Genomic DNA, 21,509 nt, shown 5'->3' with positions numbered 1-21,509 from the left:
TGGGAAAAAGGAGAAAAGAATGGATGCCATTCAACTGAAAACACAAAGCCCAGCATTTAATCAAACGTCTCTCTGATGCCAAACAGAACACTTGAGTCCCTTAATGGGCGGAGAACAAAAGGAAAATGCAATAGCCATATTAACAATGCCGGTGGTTGATTTTAATAGTTGTTCTCAGTAAAGAGTCAATGCAAGCTAAACTGGGATCGTATTCACTAATTATGTGTCCTCAGGTTCAACTTTCTCCAGTTGAAAGCCCCCTTTGTCAGCTAAATTCAGGTGAGCTCAAAATAGACAAAAGACATAGGTTGGCCAAGAGTAAAATCCAAAAACAGACGCCGGTGGCCATGTTAGCACATCTCTACAAACCCACCAAGGGGTCTCCTAGATCCAGAGGAGTTAGCTATGTTAGTCTGTCGTAGCAAAATAGTAAAGAGTCCAGTAGCACCTTTAAGACTAACCAACCTCCGATGAAGAGAGCTGTGGCTCTCGAAAGCTTATGCTACAATAAAGTTGGTTAGTCTTAAAGGTGCTACTGGACTCTTTACTATTTTGCTGATTATCTTGAAGCTTAACAGAGTAAGTGGAAGGTAAGCTTCCATGGGCCACAGCCCTTTTCTGTCGGGCGCATCATGCAGGAACCTGCTACCCTCGAAGATGGTTACTTCGAGGACAAAACCTGCCCTCTGTCCCTGCCAATAGTGTAACAGAGATTTCACAGGGCACTTGTTTGTCACGGGTCTGCATGGAAAACACACAAAGATATGTTACGGATTTGGCAATACAGATGCTCAGGGTGTGTTGCAAAGTCATGATATCTTATTGCTACGTTTATTTTTATGGTTTCGCAGTTATAGTGTTTTAAATTTGACTTTCTCTTTTATTCAAAGAGTAATTAACTTGTGGAACTCACCACCACAAGTTTTAGTGTCGGTCGCTAACTTATTAGACTCCTCGAGCGGATTCGAGGAATTCTAAATGGCTGATAGCTAAATTGAACCTCCATGTTCAGAGGCAATAAACCTCTGGATACCTGTGCTGGGGGAGGCTTTGGTCTCCGTGCTGTGCTTTTGAGTATTCTGCAGGCATCAGGTTGGCTGCGATGTGAGACATGAAGATGGACTAAATATACCATTAATTTGATCCTGCATTCGTGCACATGTTCTTTCAGTGGACACTGTTTTTCAGCAGAAAGGTGGGATAAAAATACAACAATCAGATGTGTTCCAATTTGCATCAATACAAAGACCACTGACATACTAGGTTTTCAAAGGAATTCTTCCTCTATTTTTATTTTTTTGTTAATTGTTTGAATAAAACCCCATCACAGTCAGATGGAGATATAGACTGATAAACATATTATACTTCTATTTATATGTGTGTGTACATACACATACCTCTCTATACATGTACACTATTCAAAAAACACCCCAAAGCCTTGTTTTTTTTATAAACCAATTGAGATTTACAAGAGAGCTGTAGAATGCGTGCGCGGGTGTGAAAAATGTGCTATAGATTTAAACAGTTTTTAAAAAAATGTTTACATCTGTCCTGTGCATTTTTTAAAAAAAACCTCTTCAAAATGCAACTTCCAGTGAGGCAGAGCGGGTAGAACAATGGTGCTGAAATGGTGCATGCCCCAAAGGAATTATTTTGAAAAGCTATTTTTCTTTTTAATATTGTTGTATGATTTTATTTAGGACCACCACCACCACCACCACCCCAACAAATCCCAGACATAGTTAAAAGAACCTCTGACAGTTAATGCTGAACAGAAGATTTAAAAGTTTAGATTCAGTACACTTCCGGCTTGAATTCACAGTAAGAGCAGATTAATCAAGAGATTGGGGCTTTCAAAAAATGTTTTAAAAAATCAAGACAATCAAGGCAGTTTTATTACCAAAGGACGGACTCAAGGCCAGCATAGCTTTTTTTCTTTAAAGATTTAGCTTTCTTTCAATTTGAACAAGTAGACTGGCACAGTTATAGGAAACTAAACCATACACTGGATTACTCTACCAACAGATTCAAAAGCAATTCTAAAAAGAGTTACTCCCAGGGCTTTTTTTCAGCAGGAACGTGGTGGAACGGAGTTCCGGCACCTCTTGAAAATGGTCACATGGGCGGTGGCTCCACCCCCTGATCTCCAGACAGAGGGGAGTTGAGATTGCCCTCCGCGCCACTCCAGCACGGAGGGCAATCTAAACTCCCCTCTGTCTGGAGATCAGGGGGCGGGGCCACCAGCCATGTGACCATTTTCTCCAAGGGCAATTTAAACTTTAAAAAACTCTCGCCTTGCTCCAGCTGACCCAAAGTGACATCATTGTGCGTCCTGAGTTCCACCACCTCTTTACCCAGAAAGAAAGCCCTGGTTACTCCAATCTAAAGTCAGTGGGTTTAGACTGGAATTACTCTGCTCAGGATTGCACTTTAAAATGTTGCAAATTCATGTGTGTGCCCTCTTGTGTTTTCCTAGATTAATCCTGTCTCCGAGATGGATTTAAATAAGAGGCTGGTAAAATAAATGGTTCCCTCTGCAGCTTTGCATGGACTCAACATTTCTTTCCATCTGTGCTCCAACTTTTGTGGACGAGTTACCAGTGCTTAGTACAACATCCACAAGGGCTCCTACGGATGGCAGGCATGCAAACGAAGTCCACGTAAATACTTTGCACAGGTGGCAGCGTGCTTTCACTGAGTCCGTACAAAGTCACGGGGACTCTTTCCCCCATGCCAAGCCAGTGGCATCTTAAAGACTAGCCAAATTTATTCCTATATTATTTGTGAATCAGAACTCACTTTGTCAGGTGCATGGAGTGTGCATTCATTTGGCAGACAGAATTATACCCCACAAATACCAGAAGGGTAGGAGAAGGGGTGTTATTCCAAAGAGAGGCAAAAGTTCATCTTTCCACTCTTGTAGAACCTCTGATGGTCACAATCACCTGCATTTCCCATTGCTGTATCAGATTCCCCTTCCCTTTGGAAAGATTCTCCATTGTTTCTTGTAGCTGGCATCCACACCACCGTAAAGATGGAAGACTGAAGCTGTTCACTAATTACGGTGAACACACATACAATCTGTGTACAGTTAGAATTGATTTTCCTTTATATCTACATAGAGTAATTCTCACATTCAACATATGTACATATACCCCACATTTATCCAGTTACCAGTCCCAGGTTTCACTTATAAAGTGTGCGAGTGTTGCTTGTTTTTAAAAAGAGGTGTACGCATGTACATGCAAGATGTTACATGTACTTAATGTAATCTGTGAACAGGATGTGATGGAAGCCTTAAAAGAGGAGAAATGGCCAGGTCATTAACTATTTAGTCTCATGTTTTATTCTTTTATTTTTACTCACTAGCAATGCTTGCCACTTTGTGCCTCAGGTGCCAAAATGTTTGGGTCTGGCCAGGGCTTTTTTCAGCCGGAACACTGTGGAATGGCGTTCCGGCACCTGTCCGGTGGCCCTGCCCCTTTCCTCCTCAATCAGCCCAAATGTTGCTGCTTTCCAGGGCTTTTTTCTGGGAAAAGAGGTGGTGGAACTCAGTGGTGGAACTCAGGACTGCACAATGATGTCACTTTGGGTCAGCTGGAACAAGGGAGGAGTTTAAGTTTAAATCGCCCTTGGCGAAAATGGTCACATGGCTGGTGGCCCTGCCCCCTGATCACCAGAGAGAGGGGAGTTTAGATTGCCCTCTGCACCACTCCAGCGGCGCAGAAGGCAATCTAAACTCCTCTCTGTCAGGAGATCAGGGGGTGTGGCCACTGGCCATGTGCCCATTTTCAAGAGGTGCCGGAACTCCGTTCCACTGTGTTCCAGCTGAAAAAAAGCCCTGCTGCTGTCAAAGCTGGCAGTTCCCCCCCTTCCCATCAGCTGAAAAAAGCTGTTTTAAAATGCTGACTGCTTCTTTAGCTGAGGGGAAAGGGAGGAGGTGGTCCCTCCTCCTCCCCTCAGCTGAAAAAAGTAGGGGCATTAGAAAGCGGCAGTACTTTCCTTGCCTATTTTCAAAGCCTGCAGTTTTTTTCAGATGACAGGAGGGGGATTCCCCTCCCATCAGCTGAAAAGTGGCTGGCTTTTGAAAGCAACACTTTTGTTGCTGTTTGCAAATGGCAAGAAAAGTGCTGCTTTGAGCTTTGGTGTGCTCCGTAAAGATTCCTGAATCATTAAGGAGCATTCCTAAGTATTTAAATACCCGAATCGGCTTGCCACTTGCCACTTAAGAGTTCCACCACCTCTTTTCCCAGAAAAAAGCCCTGGGTCTGGCTCTGTTTGCAGAGAGGAAACTATTTTGAATGGGGAAGTTATAGGGATGGTGGTTATTGTTTTGATTTTCAGTCTCCATCACTGAAAGGTCTTCTTCTAGCCCCAAGTTCCCCAAGACCCCCCAACCCCATTTGTAGAGGAAGAGTCCAGTAGCACCTATAAGGCTAATGAAATTTGTGGTAGGGTATGTGCTGTCATGAGCCACATTTCACTTCTTCAGATACAGCTAGAATGTGAGTCTGTCCTATATCTGCCCTTCCACCCTCTACGTTGGACAAACTGGCCAGTCCGTTCAACAAAGAATTAATGGAAATAAGTCTAACATCAGAAACCACAAGATTCAAAAACCAATGGAGGAACACTTTAATCTTCCAGGACACGCAGTTGAGAACTTAGAAGTAGCAGTTATCCAGCAGAGAAATTTCCAAGGGAGATTAGAAAGAGAGACTGCTGAATTGCAACTGATAACGATGCTCAAGACAATGCTTCCCCCTGGATTGAATCAAGACCTAGGCTTCCTGTCTCACTACCAATGCGATTTCTCCACACCCGCCACGCCTCTGCATACCCCACCCTATCCAATCATGCCTGCTATTGTTATCCACCGGCTTTTGCCATTCAGCATCTGAAATCCACTCTCCAAGATATAAGGATGGATGGACTCACATGCTTGCTATTTCTTAAGAAGTGAGCTGTGGCTCATGAAACCTTATGCCCTATGACAAATGTGGTTAGTCTTACAGGTGCTACTGGACTCTTGCTCTTTTCTACTGCTACAGACAGACTAACACGGCTACCCATCTTGATCCATCTCTGTTTGCATAGGACAGACCCTATTTTTTGGTCCCTCTCTGGCCAGGCCAACCAAGCAGCTGCTATGGGCCGGCACAGTGAAGAAGCCATCAGCATTCTGCAGGGGCTCAGCTCACTCAGTCGCAGCCTCTTGCAGCACGGGAAGGGGGATGGCATCCCCTCCTGAGCCTGGGCCACCTCCAGACAGGAGCTGCAGGTCCAAGAAAGGATGAGTGTATCTTGCTTGGGGTATCAAACCCTCCCTGGCCTTTGTCCCTGGAAAATGATTCTCCTGTGTTTTGTTAGATGGCGGGTTGATCTTGAAATATTGCTAGTGTGAGTGATGGCAAAAGTAATTCTTGAAGTGCTTGTTGCCTCTTGAGCTGCTATAGCACAGTGGTTAAGTGGCTGGACTGCGAATCAGCACTCTACTGGTTTGAATCCCACTGCTGCCATGAGCTCAGTAGTTGGCCTTGGGTCAGCCACTCCTCTCGGCCCGGCTTCCCAGCTGTATTGTGGGGATAATAACAACACTGACTTTGTTTGCTCTGAGTGGGTACTAAGTGGTTGGGCTGCGAATCAGCACTCTGCTAGTTCGACTCCCAATCCTGCCATGAACTCAGCAGGTGGCTGTGGGTCAGCCACTCCTCTCAGTGCCAGCTCCCCAGCTGTATTGTGAGGATAATAACAACACTGACTTGTTCACTGCTCTGGAAGGGACACTAATCTGTCCAGAAGAGTGGTATATAAGCGCAGTTGTTATTATTCTCTAGAATTTAAATGTCTTGATATGCTGCATGGGCACATTTTGGGATCAATCCTGCCTGGATTTCTGTGGGTGATTTTGGCCAATTCTTTCCTCCTGCGGAGATCTCAACATAGCTATTCCTGGGAGTCCCTCACTCCTCAGGAGAAGCTTTTTGGCAGGTGTTTTGGGCTTTCACTCAGTGGAAGAATCAACAGAAAAACGCCTCCCTCCTTACACCTGTGGAAATCTAGCTGGGGTCCAAGGCGTTACCTCTGGCACACATCCGTGTACGCGAGTCGCTTGGACATCCTGAAAATCCCAAGGTATATTTTGAATGATCAATTGGGATCTAGGATAATTACATTTTTCTACTTCATCTTTACCAAAAGAACAGTTACTTTCTTGGCTTTTAAATTGGTGAGGGGGGCAGCAGGGCAGTTGTGGAGGAAATGGGCACAGCGTAGAGCCAAGCAGTGCAGAGAGGAAGGGGATCAGAACTGAAAAACAATCCATAGTGTCTGAACAGTTGTTCGGCGAGCATCTATTTTCGCCAAGGAAATGTTGAAAGATGTGCAGCACCCCTGCTTGGAACAGACGCAAGACATGTGTCAGAAATCAGCATGGTGCGGGCATTTATTGATTTCATTAAGGAAGTCTGAGCCCAGCTCAAACGAAAGAATCTTGTGGCAGGCCAACCTTTAGCGGCTGACAGCCTTGTTTCCACTGTTCCAACCACATAGGCATCAGCCAATCATTGCAAAGTTATTCCATATATCTCAGACTCCCCTGCGAATGACCGGACAGAAGAGATCTTGCAAGGCTTTGGTGATAACTTACTATGTAACTAGGGATGGAATGCCAGCATGCACTGTCTTATTTTCCTGGTAGTTGGCAACAGTATACAGGTCAGACATGGTTGTGTACAGACTGCCATGCAAAACTTAAAGGGACAGCCACACAAATGTTGCCACGTTACAGGAAATGGCAATGCTCCCCCCCCCCTTTTTAAAAACAAGGAAGCAGCAGTTGACATATTTATCTCAGAGACTTGTCTGGTTTCCCCAACTTCTGGAAAGGACCCAAGGTTTTATATTCGGAAGAAACCGTCTCTTTCTCCAAGATGAGTTTTGTTAGGGTTGCCCATACTGGGTTGGAAACTTTTTGGAGTTTTGGAGAGTTTTGGAGATGGAGAGGAGGATCTTAGTCGGGTATAATGCTGTAGAGTCCACCTTCCAAAGCAGCCGTTTTCTCCAGGAGAGCACCTTCAGGTCCAGTAGCACTTTCAAGACCAACTAGATTTCCAGGATATGAGCTTTCAAGAGGGAAGCTTTGACTCTTGGAAGCTCCTACCCTGGAAATCTAGTCGGTCTTGAAAGCGCTACTGGACCCAAATCTTGCTCTTCTACTCCAGACCAACACAGCTACTCACCTGAAACTGTTTTCTCCAAGGCAACTCATCTCTGTCGTCTGGAGATTGGTTGTAATTAGTTGTAATCTCCAGGCCCCACCAGGTCCATGTTGGGAAATTAATTCCTGGAGATTTGGAGGGTGGAGCATGGGGAGGGACTGCACCGTATAATCCACCCTCCAAAGGAGTCATCTTCTCCAGAAGAAGTGATTTTTGACACTAGGAGACGAGTTGTAATTCCGGGAGATCTCCAGCCACCACTTGGAGACCGGCAACCCTACTAAGGTCATTGGGACCTAAGCCAGTATTTTACAGATGGTCCCCTCGCCACGGGGCTTGTGAACCATACCCAGAAGAGCTGCTGCCGATCATAGCAGACAATGGTGTAGCTAGGTGGACCTATGGTCTAACTTGGCCAGCACGGTGCAGTGGTTACGAGTTGGACTAGGATTTCAGAGAACTAGGTTTGAATCCACACTCTGCCATGGAAGCTTGCCAAGTAGGTTGCCAGTCCCCCATGGGGGGATCCCGTTCCCACCCTCCACCCCCTGCTTACCTGGCTGGCGGGGGAGGCACGGCCTGCTGCTGCAGAGTGCAGGAGTGCTCCCAAGCTCCACAGCAGTCCATTCCAGGCTGATTTGGGCCCAATCCGGGCAGATTCAAGCCTGAATCAGCCTGGATCAGGCTGCTGTGGAGTGCAGGACCAAATCAGGTCCAATTCGAGCCTTGTGCAGAGCACGGGAGTGCTCCCAGGGCAGACATGGCCACGAGATGACGTCACTTCCTAGAAATGACATCATCGTGTGGGCCTAGGAGTGCTCACGGACAGAAGGTAGGTGCCGGGTCCCCTACCTCCCGTTGGGAAAACTGGAGGATTGGTAACCCTATTGCCAGGTGACCTTCGGCAAATCATACACTCAGCCTAACCTACCTCACAGGGTTGTACGTGGCTTTGGGTTCCCAATGAAGAACAAAGTGGGATATAAATATCTGAATACAAGGCATTATTATATGTTCCCTTTCACAAATGTATTAAGGAGAGCCAATTTGGTGTAGTGGCCACGGTATTCATATTCTGCTAGGAACACCCGATATATGATGGCGGAGAGTGATGTCAAATCATAGCTATGGCGACCCCTGGCAGGATTTTCTGGCAAGAGACTAGCAGAGGTGGTTTGCCATTGCCTGCCTCTGCAACCCTGGTCTTTGTTGGAGGTCTCCCATCCAATTATGTATCAAGGCCAACCCTGCTTAGCTTCTAAGATCGAACGAGATCAGACTCACCTGGGCTATCCAGGTAAGGGCAATGTAATATATAGGTGCTTTGCAATTAAAGGAATCTTGCAGTACCGCTGGCACCATTGGTTCCCTTGGCATTTTTCATACACTCTTGCACAAGCAAAATTGCCTGCTCCCCTCCTTCCTTTCAGCACTGAATGCTGAGGTATGACCCTATGTTTCTCACACCCCGAGGGCTGGACCGTGGTAAGGATTCTAACCACCAGCTCAGGTATAATCTAGTCCTGGATGTCTGGCCAGGGAGAGAAAACAAACTAGTGCCCATACTCGATGGAAATTTTGGAAGGTACTCCACGTCCAAGTAATAGAGTTTCCTTGCATATTTGCAAAGCCGAGAGCACAAAAAGGAAGCTGCCCTCTGGGATGGATTGACTGCCGAGACAGATCTTCCGACACAAATTTAGAACTAGCTCTGTGCAGATGATTTATTGGCATGTCGACTCCCCATGAGAGAAGGGGGCGGTGCTCTCTCTTCCTCTGCATTGAGTAAACATGAATACACGTTGCCTGCACATGGCTTCTGTCTTGGTTTTAAGAACGGGAAGGTGACATTCTTCCAGTGAGTCCCACATCTCACAGACAGCAACATTTGCAGTTACCTGTACTCAGGGCTTTTTTCCAGCGGGAACGCGGTAGAATGGCGTTCCGGAACCTCTTGAAAATGGTCACATGGCTGGTGGCCCCGCCCCCTGATCTCCAGACAGAGTTTAGATGGAGGGCAATCTAAACTCCCCTCTGTCTGGAGATCAGGGGGCGGGGCCACCAGCCATGTGACCATTTTCTCCAAGGGCAACCCACTGAGTTCCACCACCTCTTTTCCCAGAAAAAAAGCCCTGCCTGTACTGAACTCTTAGGTTATTAAAAGCTTTAACTCATGCATCTTTGGACTTGTGCGGGGAAGTTATTTGAGATCTACACTGGCAGTCTCTGACATTACCAAAAGAGCCACGTTTACTTCCATTCCAGACAAGAGGCCTGCATCTTACGGAGGCTCACAGCTTACCTGTTCCTCTGGCAGCAGCTGTTTCAAGGGGGTAACCACCTGCCAACCCGAAGCTCAGCTGGGCAAGGTTTTGCCCACTTTTCTGAAACACGACAGATGCCACATTGGAGAATGGTGCTCAGAAAAATCACAGATGGCAAGTAATACCTTTCTATATCTAAGGCCCTGATGATTTGTGGCCAGCTGGATCAGCCATTGGTTCGATTCCATACAAAGCAGATTCATTTGAATGATACATATGTATTTCTCATATTTTATTTAATCGTATGTATATTCTGCCCTCCCTGCAAGCAGGCTCAGGGCAGTTATCATCTCAATTTATCTAATTTTTAGTATGGCCCCATCAATGGATACTTAAATCTGGAGAGCAGAGCCATGAACTAGCAAGACAGATCTTTCAACAAACCTGAGATAAGACCCAGGTTTGCAGAAAAATTCTGAAATCTCAAAAAAAAAACCCCAAAAATACAAATGGAAGAGAACCTTGATCCATATGACAGAAGCAGTGCCTGTAGCTTTAAGAAATGCTTTCAGTGGCCATTGCTAGGCAACCAAAACACTATTGCCAGGTTCAAGCCTTGGATTCTGACAGTACAAGGCAGGTGGAAGGGGAACTGCCCTTTCCAAGGCTCTTTTGGCCTTTGAGGGAGGACTCATTGGGACCAGGCTTGCCAACAACCATCAGGCAACTTGATATCACACAAGTTGCATAACTCACCCAGACCTTTCTAGACGTTTTTGGCCTCACAGTCCACCCCTCTTCCCTTCCCTCATGCCATGCAGGGAGGACTCTTTGGGTACCTTACCCAGGTGCCAAGGTGGCTACCAGGTGATTTGATGCCACACAACTCCCATGGGCCCAGCAGTGGCCTCCAGACAACTCATCCAAGCAAGCAACTTCAGCAACCAGGCCAGATTTTTCCAAGGAAGAGGTTGCCAGGGAGAGGGAAGGGCAGAAAGTGGATAGCCAGTGTGATGTAGTGGTTAGAATTTCAAATTAAGATCTGAGAGATCCAGGTTTGAATCCCCACGCTGATGTAGAAGCTCGCTTGGTGACTTTGGGCCAGTCACACTCTCAACCTAACCTACCTCATAGGGTTGTTGCGAGGATAAAATGAAGGAGAGGAGAATGATGGAGACTGATTTGGGTTCACACTGAGGAGAAAGGTGGGGTTAAAAGGAAGTAAATAAATAATAAAGCTAAAGATGGGGGCGGGGGCGGGAAAAAAAAGGTTGGTTGCTGAGGGGGAAGGATAGAAGGGAGGGAAATTGGAGAGGTTTTGGGGGCTGCAGGTGGAGACAAAGAGGAAACTGTGTGGGAGCGGAGATACAGGTGGAAATGAAGGGTTCCTTGTAAGTCCTTGTGGGTTCTCCACTTATCTAATGTAATAGACATTTGGTAGCTCCTACATGTAGATTTTAAAAAAATCCATGGGGAGGCACCCAGGGATAAGATACAGGTTTCTACAAACCTGGAACTAGCCCTAGAGTGGAAGAAAAATATGAGAAGTAAAAAAAATAAATAAAAGAAGTGGGATTAAATAAAACCAGAAAAATTTAAAACTCTGGAAGATCTCTGCTGCTGTCTTGAGTTTGCCTTAGCTACCTCAAACATCTTTGCTGGAACCTAGCACATGCAAGAAGGAAGCAGGGGGAAGCCCTCTCCGTTCTTGAGGGATTCCCTCTTGCATGTTCATATTTCTTATTCACTTCTGAAGAAAGTGAAAACAATTCGTTAAGACAACTCTCTGAACAGAAAAACATCAAGGAAGGAAGGACTTTCTCTGACTTTGAGGTCTAGACCAAGATCAGCAATTTGCAACAAAAAATCAGTGAAAAAGGCATTTATTCCAACCCACCTCCAGGGCTCATTTCGAGGGGGAATGCGCAGGAACACAGTTCCATTAGTTCCCCAAAGAGGTCACATGACAGGTCGCCCCGCCCACCTGACTCTCAGCCATTTTTGGCCTGTTTCAGCCTGATTGGGGCCGAAACGGCCCTCTAACGGGTGGTGGATCACTCTCCCGCTCAGCAGCGGCCCGATCCTGACCATTTTGGGCCCCTTTTCAGCCATTTTCAGCCCCCTTTTGGCCCAATTTCGGCCCTGAATGGCCAGGATTGAGTCCAAAACAGCCAGGATCGGTGATGTCAGGGGATGTGGCATATGCAAATAGCTATGCTAATGACACATTTCTGGTGATGTCAAGGGGTGTGGCATATGCTGAGTTCCTCCAGCTCTTTTTCTACAAAATGACCCCTGCCCACCTCCAACTCTCCCATATCCTCCCATCAATTTCTAGGATGATGTAAAAAAGAACTTTACTCTGCACATTGTCCCAATCACAGTGGTTATTTTATTACCTGGAAACCGGCATTTTAAAAGAGGGTCATACCTGTAGCACCCCGGTCAAGCAGTTTCCCCCGTCTATAAAGTATCTATTACACTCTGGACTGATTCACATGGCATCTGTGCAGGCTAGTTGGGGGCTCTCCCGTCTGGATATGCTGCGCAGGTGGCAAAGCAGGTCTTCTGCAGGAATCATTTATCATAAACCCAAATCACCCCACGGTGTAACACCACGAACCTTGAACAGTGGCCTGTCAGATGGTGATGTTTTCTGGTTGTGACAAATGATGTTGGTGAACCCAATCTGGTGCGGCATCTGGCTACCTGAGAATCTTGGCTTTCCCTTTTCAAGAAGGCCAATGGGTCTAGCCCTCATGGTTGCAAAGAAAATCAAAAGTGTGCGGGCAGCATTTGCCAAAATCTCCGAAAACAAGGAAGGCCAATTAACCAGATTGAAGCAGAGAGGTTGCCCTCACATGTTAGCCGATAATGTGCATAAACCATCCCATTTGCCAATAAGAAGTCACCGCCCAGAAATCTTAAAATCCAACATGCTGTGGTAGAGTATAACCTATTCCCTGCACCAGGGTGGCCCCTTATTTTTTTTTAACATTAGACCTGCCCACTTTACAGCAACATCATAAAAACAGAGATATGGTTCTAAACACACCCTCCTAAAAGTCCTCCACATTGGGTCTTTGGTCGCATCGTCCAGGAATCGAAGTCAAGGTCATAAAGTGCCATTTCGACAGAGGGAACTTGTGGATCCTCTTGGGTCATTTTCTTCTTGGCCACTTCAGTCAACAACACGCCTTGGGAAGCGGTCATCCCTCCACAGCAATTTCCTCCAGGCCCAGATTCCCCTGGCATAGGGATGAGGGATCTCCGTGGCCTCGTTCAAGTGAACTTCATTTTTAAATCACAAATCAAAGCAACAAGACAATGACATTTCCAAATAGCTTCGGTCCCCCACAAGACTCGGCAACAGGTAGACAAAACAGACATCAAAACAAGACCGCCATCTTGAAACCCTGGGAATGTACAAAGTGACGTCAATAACATATGAAGCCAATGGGGCTTTTGAAAACCTCCAACCCACCCCAAGATGTCAGAAGCTCAGTTCCAGACACTAAATGGCCGTTTTCACATGGCTTCGTGCCTGGAAGATCGTGCGAAACTCACGGCATAAAAGTGTCTTCCTAGACACTTCCCGTTTAATGGCCTTTTTTCCGACGTCATCGGGCCATTAAAGGGGATCGTGCTGGGAGATCATGCCAGGAAGACGCTTCATGCTGTGAGTATGCACGATCTCCCGGGGAGCGTGTGAAAACGGCCAGTGTCTGCTCTTACTGTAAAACCCAGTTACTAACAGAGTTTTCGAGTGTTTCGCTTTAATAATCATATGTACATATACAGAACAGTTATTTACATCCAAGTACACTTGTCTCTGTATAACTTAGCAGCATATAAGTAAATGATTTGCTTCCTATGTCAGTTAATAAGCACTTCCACATACAGAAAACCCGGCAGTGATTTTCCTAGTCGGATGGCAGCAACAGCTCCGTCGGCTTGCCAGGCGCTGCCATTAGAGGGAGGGGATTGGCTCAGGTGGTAGATTTCTGGGCACTCTTGAAGCATAGCAAATTGCTGGTTTCTTAAATCTGTGGTTGTATTTCTGACGGTGTGTGTGAATGGGTGTGTATGAGGGAGTAGCATTTCTAACTTCCACTTCAGGCACCAAAACGTCTCGGGGGGGCCGGGGGGGGGGCTGTGTCCCACTGCCGTGGCTACAGAAGGAAATTTGTGGCAATGAAATGGTTATTCTGTATTGCCTGTCTAGGCACCGAGGAGTATCGCCCTCTTTAAAAATCTTTACCAAGATCACAGCCAATCACGTACTCATACATTTCAAAATATCTCCAAGGGAAGGCCCTTTCTGGGGTGCTGAGCACCAACAATTTACAGTTGTTACTGATTTGTGGCAGGGCACATCTATACGAATACAAACTGACTTGCAACTGGTTTGTCATGGCTCCCCCTGGGAGGGACAGGTTTCTGAAAATACAGAGAACTGTGTTAGAAATCACTGGCCCTTTCTTGGCACAAAGCTCAGGGAGAAATGTTTCTCCCTCTCGTAATTCGAGAGTAGTGGGCCACTCAAGGAAACTTAATGGGCAGTACTTCAAGGAGAGGCAAAAGGAACCATTGCTTCACTCAACATGTAATTAACTCGTGGACTTCAATGCCACAAGATGGGCTCCGAGTTAGATGACATGAAAATGGAATTAGCTCCAGGGAAGACAGGTTTTATCAAAAGATAGGAGCACGGAACCTCCACCTTCCAAAGCAGTCTCTCTGAATATCGGTAGCTGAGGGACAAAGAAGGGCTCTTGCTTTCAAACCTTGGCCGTTTCCATACGGCTTACCTGCCTCTGGAACGTCGTGCCATGTTGCGGGGAAAACGCGAAATATCGCATTTTCACGTGCGAGTTTTGCGCGACGATATTTCGCGTTTTCCCCGCAACATGGCATGACGTTCCAGAGGCAGGTAAGCTGTCTGGAAACAGCCCTTGTTGGCAGGGTTTCCAGAAACATGGGCCCTTTTCACACTATTTACCTATTCCTGGAACGTTGCGAAATATCGCACAAAAAACGTAGAAGATAGCATCTTTTCGTGAGAGTTTTGCGCGATGTCATGCAAAACTCTAGCGAGAAGACATTATCTTCCGTGATTTTTGCACGATATTTTGCAATGTTCCGGGAGCCGGTAAGTAGTGTGAAAAGGGCCGTGTTTCTGATAGACCCTTGATCTAATCCACTAAGGCTCTAGTGTTTTTATTAGTTCCTTGGTTCACAACTATTAAACAGGGATTATTTCTATAGTACATATAGGAGCAGAACATTTGCACTCTCTCAGCTGGAAATCAATAAGACTTTGCCACTTTCTTTTGCCCGTAGCTAGCACGCCAAAGCTAAATCTTCCTCCCAATCATGCCAAACAATATCAACGTAAGGCTTAAGCAACTGCTGTGGGAGGGGGGTGCTCCTTGTAAATAATTGGAGACCGCTCTCACTTCTCTTGGCACTTAGAATTGGTTTTTATCGGAGCTGGGTGAGGTCCATTCCTTTTGTAACCTGGGACAGATAAAGCGTGGGAAATTGAAAACACTCTGGCTGCTCTTGCTGGCATTCCCTTGAGAAATGGAAAACTCGACTGAAGCAAAGCCCAGCTAAACTCACGACATCGAACCAAAGACTGAACATTCCAAATCTACCGAGACTGAGCTGCACTCAAAATCCATTTCGGTGTCACAGCGGTCTAAGAGTTAATGGTGAAGAAATACCAGAGAACAAGAAAGAGGAAGGTACGGGAAGTAACTGGAAAAAGACGATTTTCTCTTTGCCTGGAAAGTTCATTCGATTGGGCACTCAAATGGGCACTCAGATTTTCACCATCCCATGGCAGCAATTTTGTCAGGTGTTGTGCGAAGAGAGAGCTGATGGAGGGGCTGCCTTTGCCGAGAACTGAAACCCAAGATTTTCAACTACTGCCGAGTCACGGAGTAGCCTGAATGTTTGGGGGGGAGGGGCTATGCTGGGAATCATGCTCTCCCATGCGCACATCACACATGATGTGCTTGTTATATGCTAGCCTCGTGCCCAAAGAAACAAAATTCTGCAGATATTTTCAGTTTCTCCCAAGTTTCGACAGCCTCAGCTGCATATACCGAAAGCTCACGCTGCCTAAAGAATCACTTTTAATGCGGATCTGTTCATTTTTATACAGAAAAGGTGTTTGTGTAGCAGTTTTTCAAAGTGGGTTTGTTAAAAAAAATTGAGGTCGAACTATCCCCCAATGCTTCTCCGTCTCAGCATACTCTCTCTGGGAAGAAATGGAGCCACATAGCATTTTTACTGACTATTTTTACACCCCTTCCCTTACTCTATTCTCTGCCATTAACGTAGCTAGGATCTCCTTATTCTGTAGAAGGGCAAAAAAGGAAAGCCCGAATAACTGATTCCACACACGTTGCATAATGCACTTCCAATCCTCTTAAGAGATCATTTGGAACTGAATTTTTCGAGCGTGAAACAAAAAATCCGCTTCCAAACGATACCTAAAGTGCATTGAAAGTGCATCATCCGATGTGTGTGGAATCAGCCAATGACTAGGAAAGGGTTAAAACTTAAGAATACCGCTGCAAGAGAAGGTGGGAACTGATCCTGATTGACAGGTGAAGGGAACAGAACTATATAAGGGAGGGGGGTAAGAGAGCGCAAAAATGTCTCAACAGCCACATCTGAGAGATGCGCAGAGAACTGATGCATGTGGGATTCTAACCACAACGTAAGAGGAACCCGCAAAGTGCTTCTAAGACCCTTCCTAGTGTGAGCCTCTTATTGCAGATGTACATCCGAATCCAGTCTGCACGAGTGGTTCCTAAAGCAGAAAGGGATGTGTTAGGACAGAAGGTGCTTCCGAGAAGATATTTCTTTTGCTGGAACACAGCTGTTTTCTTTATGTGCATATCTGGGTTGGGAACAAAAGAATTATGCCCATGTCTATAAAACGCCTATCTATTTTGTGCTTTCAATTCTATTAGCCTCAGCCACTATCTCAGAAAATCAAGAAAGAGAAAAAAATTGCCGTAGCTTTGTACCAAGGAAAACCGAAGAACGGCATAAATGATCACTTCCATGGTTCTGCTATTTAATGTAAGCTGGAAGCCACAGAGAGATGTCAAGTGAAGGGCTTGGAGTTGGACAACAGGCCAAGAAATCACTTCTTGCCCTAGAGCCTCCTCTCCAGTGTATCTGACATTTTGGTTCCTGCTCTTGGCTACATCCAAAGGATAAGGAAAATGGGAGATGTACAGACAGTCTCAAATAATAATAAATAACAATATGAACGATATGAACATTTCTGGTTCATGGGGTTCGGGACAAAAATTCATACTACCTGAGTTTCAGGTCCCTCTCTTTCTGGAAAGGGGCAGAGCTGCAATTAAGGGCTATTTAAGCAATGGTATCACCCCTAACGATACTTGGGTCCCACCACACAGGGTGTACATGTGAAGAAGCGAGCAACCCATGGTCACGCATGCCTTTCCACGGCACACACAAGTGCCTCTAACAGAACTGGGCCCACGTGTACACAAGATCTCAACATGTACGCCACGCTTGCACACACAAGCTGCGTGAGGCTTTCTCCAACTCCTGCGGTGTGTACAACATACATGCTGTGAGTGCGGTGTGGGCCAGAATTTCTTTGGAAGAAAGTTCCATTAAAACAAAAAGGCTCGCTTCCCGATAAATGGGGTCAGGGTTGGGTTGAACGTGGCACAAAGGGAGGTCATCGCTGTGAGATGAGAATTGGCTTTTATACACAGATTCCAACAACAAACAACAGAGCGTTATCTACACTGAAATCTTATTTCACTTTCATACCAGTTTAACTGCCATGGCTTCCCATAAAGAATTCTGGGAGTTGTCGTTTGGTGAGGGAGCTAAGACTTCTGTTCGATATTCCGGGCCTCACTCAATTGCAATTCCCACGGTTCCTTGGGGAACGGGGGAAGAGAACGGCTAAGAAACCTGTTTCTGATATCTCTCCCAGAGCATGACAAAGAGGAGGCCATCTTGCTGGTGACTGTGACAGAATCTTTGACTACCCACATCAGAAATATACAAGATTGAGGAGATGGCAGGATGAACAATATTTAGCAGACCACAGTGCCCCATCAGCGGAGTTAGCAAAAAAAAAACCCTCCCCCAAAAATCTCCCCCTCTGACACCCAATCATCTCTCAAACTCAAAAGTGCAACTGTGGCTATTTCTTTTCAATAACCTGTAGAGCACCAAATCTCGTTGGGTTGACCCAGTGCAAACCATCTTATGCTGCTGGTCAGATAGCATATTCTTTTTAGGAAGATCACCGGTTGAAGTACATGCACAGTAATAAGGGGGGTGGGGGGAAACGTACTGTTAAATCCCTCCGATCTTTCCTTAGATCTCTGTGGACTCTATCCTCTCTAGTCTGGATGGAGTCCACATTTTTTTATCTTCGGTGTGTGGCGGGCTGGGGACCTTGCTGTTCATCTCGTTCACCTTGTGCTCCAGAATTTGGTTCTTCTGGTACATCTCCACGTAGTTCAGTTGCAATTGTTTCTGGTACTTGATCACTTTCTCCTTCTCCTCCTGCCACGTGCGGCGCTCCTCCTCAAAGTCCATGACCTGCTGCTCCCGCTGCTGGCGTTCCGCCTTGAGCTGCGCCTGCAGCCTTTCCACTTCCTTCTTCAGGGCACTGAGGTTTTCCTCGCTCTGCCGTTTCATCTTGGCCTCGTCGCTCTCGCAGGCCAAAGAGTCCCTGGTGAGCTTCTCGGAGAGCTCTGCGTTGAGGGGACTGTGCTGCCCCCCTAAGTTGGTCAAGGTCTGCTTCAGGTTGGAGACCTCCAGTTCACACTGGCTGAGTTTCTCCCTCAGCATCTGGACCTCGCTCATCTTCCTCTGCAGCTCGCTCTCGCAGATCTCTAGACTGACGCTCTTGGTGCTGTAGGAGTCTTTCAAGTTCAGGATCTGCTCCTCCTTCTCTCTGAGGAAGCTCTTGCCTTCCTTCAGCTGGGTCCGCAGCCCGACGATCTCGTTCAGCTTCTGGGAGACGTCCGCTTGGGAGTCCTTCAGCTGCTGCTTCAACAAGGAGATCTCGCCTGCCTTCTGGCACACCTGGAAGACAGACAGTACTGTGAAAGAATCAGGTTTGAAGTTCGGCTCCTCTAGGGCAGTTTTTTTAATGCCTCTCCAAAGAATGGGTTTTAGGGATACCGCGGACGGCTAAAAAGACAAATAAGTGGGTTCCAGATCAAACAAAGCCTGAATTCATGGAAGCTAAAATGACAAAACTGAGGCTATTGTACTTTGGTCGCATCATGAAAAGACAAGACTCACTAGAAAAAGTCAAAAAGAGTCCAGTAGCACCTTTAAGACTAACCAATTTTATTGCAGCATACTGTATTTGACCAGTTTGTATCATGCATCTGACGAAGAGAACTTGATTCTCGAAAGCTTATGCTGCAATAAAATTGGTTAGTCTTAAAGGTGCTACTGGACTCTTTTTGATTTTGCTACTACAGACTAACACGGCTAACTCCTCTAGAAAAAGTCAGTAATGCTAGGGAAAGTTAAAGGCAGTAGGAAAAGAGGAAGACCTCAATAAAAGAAGCCACGGCCTCCAATTTACAAGATCTGAGCAAGTCTGTTAATGATAGGACGTTTTGGAGGCTTTTCATTCACAGGGTCGCCATAAATTGGAAGCGACTTGATGGCACATTGCACCCCCCCCCCAAAGAATGAAAAGCACAAAGACATCACAGGGCTCCTGTCCCAGCCTGCTACACTCAGTGCGGTAATCAGCAATCATTGCCCGTGTTCAGATGTCACAATAAGCCGTGGCTTAAATAAACTGAGAGCCGCTATAGCACAGGATAGGTGCTGTAGCATAGTGGATAAGTGTTTGAACTGCAAATCTGCACTCTGTTGGTTTGAATCCTACTGCTGCCATGAGCTCAGGAAGTAGCCTGGATAAGCCACTCCTCTTAGACCCAATTTTGATCTGCTGCAGCATAGTGGTTAAGTGGTTGGGCTGTGAATCAACACTCTGCTGGTTCGAATCCTACTGCTGCCATGAGCTCAGCAAGTACCCTGGGATACGCCATTCCTCTCAGCCCCAGTTTCCAGCTGCTGTAGCATACTGGTTAAGGGCTGTGAATCAACACTCTGCTGGTTCGAATTCTATTCCTGCCATGAGCTCTGCAGGTGACCTTGGGTCAGCCACTCCTCTCCGCCCCAGCTCCCCAGCTGTATTGGGGAGATAATAATAATACTGATTTTGTTCACCGCTCTGAGTGGGGCACTAATCGGTCTAGAATACAAGCACACTCTTGTTGTTGTTAGTATTATTATTTAGCTAGGCTTTGGTCAGCAAGCTGTAGCACAGCCTATCAGATGTGCACAATAGTTGGTTCATAGCTTGCCTTCTTTCCCACCGCCAAGCAGAAACCCTGGATGCTGTCCTAAGCTCGCTTCTATTACCAGGCTACTGGAAAAGCTTTAATATGTATACAGGCCACCCCTTTACTATCAGTTGTTTGCAATAAATGTGTGTATGTGTATGCGGGGGGTGGGGTGGGGAGCCTAAAGCAAATTTCTTCTTCCCAGCCTGCTTTTCACAAAAGATAGTCAGACTTCCTCCTTGCCCTGCTGTTTCACAGAACTTTTCGTAACTGAAGAGAAACGGATCTCTTACCGTTCTCCCCTACTTTAGCTCTCTTTTGTGTTATGCTGCCTTTGAAATTTCTCAGAAGCATTTTCCTACTCGGTGAGTCACTGGGAGGGGGCAGAGAAAAGGAATGAGGGGGAGTCTTCACAAAGCACCTTTGACAGATAACCGAAAGCAGCTGCACTGACCAGGTTTTTCTGTTTCGTTCGTGCTTCCCTCTGTCTACAGCAGGAGCCTAAGTGGGTGGGTTTACTGAACCAACTGGGATTTCTATTTTTAGATGTCACAATGAACCTCAGTAAGTGTCAACAACAGTTAAGAAGCCAGGTACAAATAATGGTTTAGACTCCGGGTTTAGCACCAGCCTTCAAAATGCACACACAAAAAATTGCATTCCAGCGTTACGCTAAACTGAAGTTTAATCCAACCATGGTGGATAAATTTGGGTTAAGTGGGTTAATGTCTGAATACACCCTTTGCCTCTCAGGCCTTGTTCATGTTTTGCCCTTTTGAAAAAGGGAATACGTATTTGAATCCCTCTGTGTTGGAATGCTGAAGAAAGAAGGAAACTCTTTTTTACTAAAATCAAAACGAGTCCAGTAGCACCTTTAAGACTAACCAACTTTATTGTAGCATAAGCTTTCGAGAATCACAGTTCTTGCCCTCTGTGCATCTGATGAAGAGAACTGTGATTCTCGAAAGCTTATGCTACAATAAAGTTGGTTAGTCTTAAAGGTGCTACTGGACTCTTTTTGACTTTGCTACTACAGACTAACACGGCGAACTCATCTGCATCTTTTTTACTATTAACTACTACAGGCAGTTGAGGCTGTGAGTGCTATGTGCCCTCGAGTTCCTTCTGACTTGGAGGGCCAAGCTACAAGTGACGCCTGACACAGGCTGGACACTTGTCAGCTTCCCTCAAGTTTTGATGGGAAATGTAGGCATCCTGGTCTTGCAGCTTGGCTCTCCGATGGCTGTCCAACGGACTTTTCAACTGTCACTTGTCCAACATTCCGCCAAGTTGCCTACATTTCCCATCAAAACTTGAGGGAAGTTGACAAGTGTCCAACCTGTGTCAGGCACCACTTGTAGTTTGGCGTCTCCCTGCACGAGACATCTTACATGGGGATTCTCAAGTGTAGGGAGATGCTACGTTAGTTGGAAAGCGTAGTTTAAAGAGGCAGAGCCAAAAGGTCTGTCAATTTCACCTCTCCACACAAGCCTAAAAAGATCTCCTCAGAGAGTTTGTTAATTTCATCTTTGCCTCTTAGAAGGCTCTGTCAATTTCACCTCCAGGGGAGGTGAAGATGAAATTAACAAACCCTCTGAGGAGATCTCCCCAGCTCTGTCTTTTAAAACTAC

General features: G+C 46.1%; 1 protein-coding gene across 2 annotated transcripts in view; it reads right to left on the bottom strand.

Moving 5' to 3' along the window:
* Positions 1 to 14,619: 14,619 nt before the first annotated feature.
* LZTS3 (leucine zipper tumor suppressor family member 3) overlaps positions 14,620 to 21,509 on the bottom strand; it is a 49,782-nt gene continuing 42,892 nt past the window's right edge. For both annotated transcript variants that reach the window (XM_054990717.1, XM_054990716.1), the window contains one exon: positions 14,620 to 18,592. In XM_054990717.1, coding sequence (XP_054846692.1) covers positions 17,876 to 18,592 — 717 coding nt within the window. In that variant the 3' untranslated portion in view covers positions 14,620 to 17,875. The remainder of the gene's footprint in view (positions 18,593 to 21,509) is intronic.

The sequence above is a fragment of the Eublepharis macularius genome, chromosome 10, assembly GCF_028583425.1.
Source record: "Eublepharis macularius isolate TG4126 chromosome 10, MPM_Emac_v1.0, whole genome shotgun sequence".
NCBI lineage: Eukaryota > Metazoa > Chordata > Lepidosauria > Squamata > Eublepharidae > Eublepharis > Eublepharis macularius.
The sequence above is the reverse complement of the archived record's forward strand: the minus strand, read 5'-3'. Positions and strand labels throughout refer to the sequence as shown.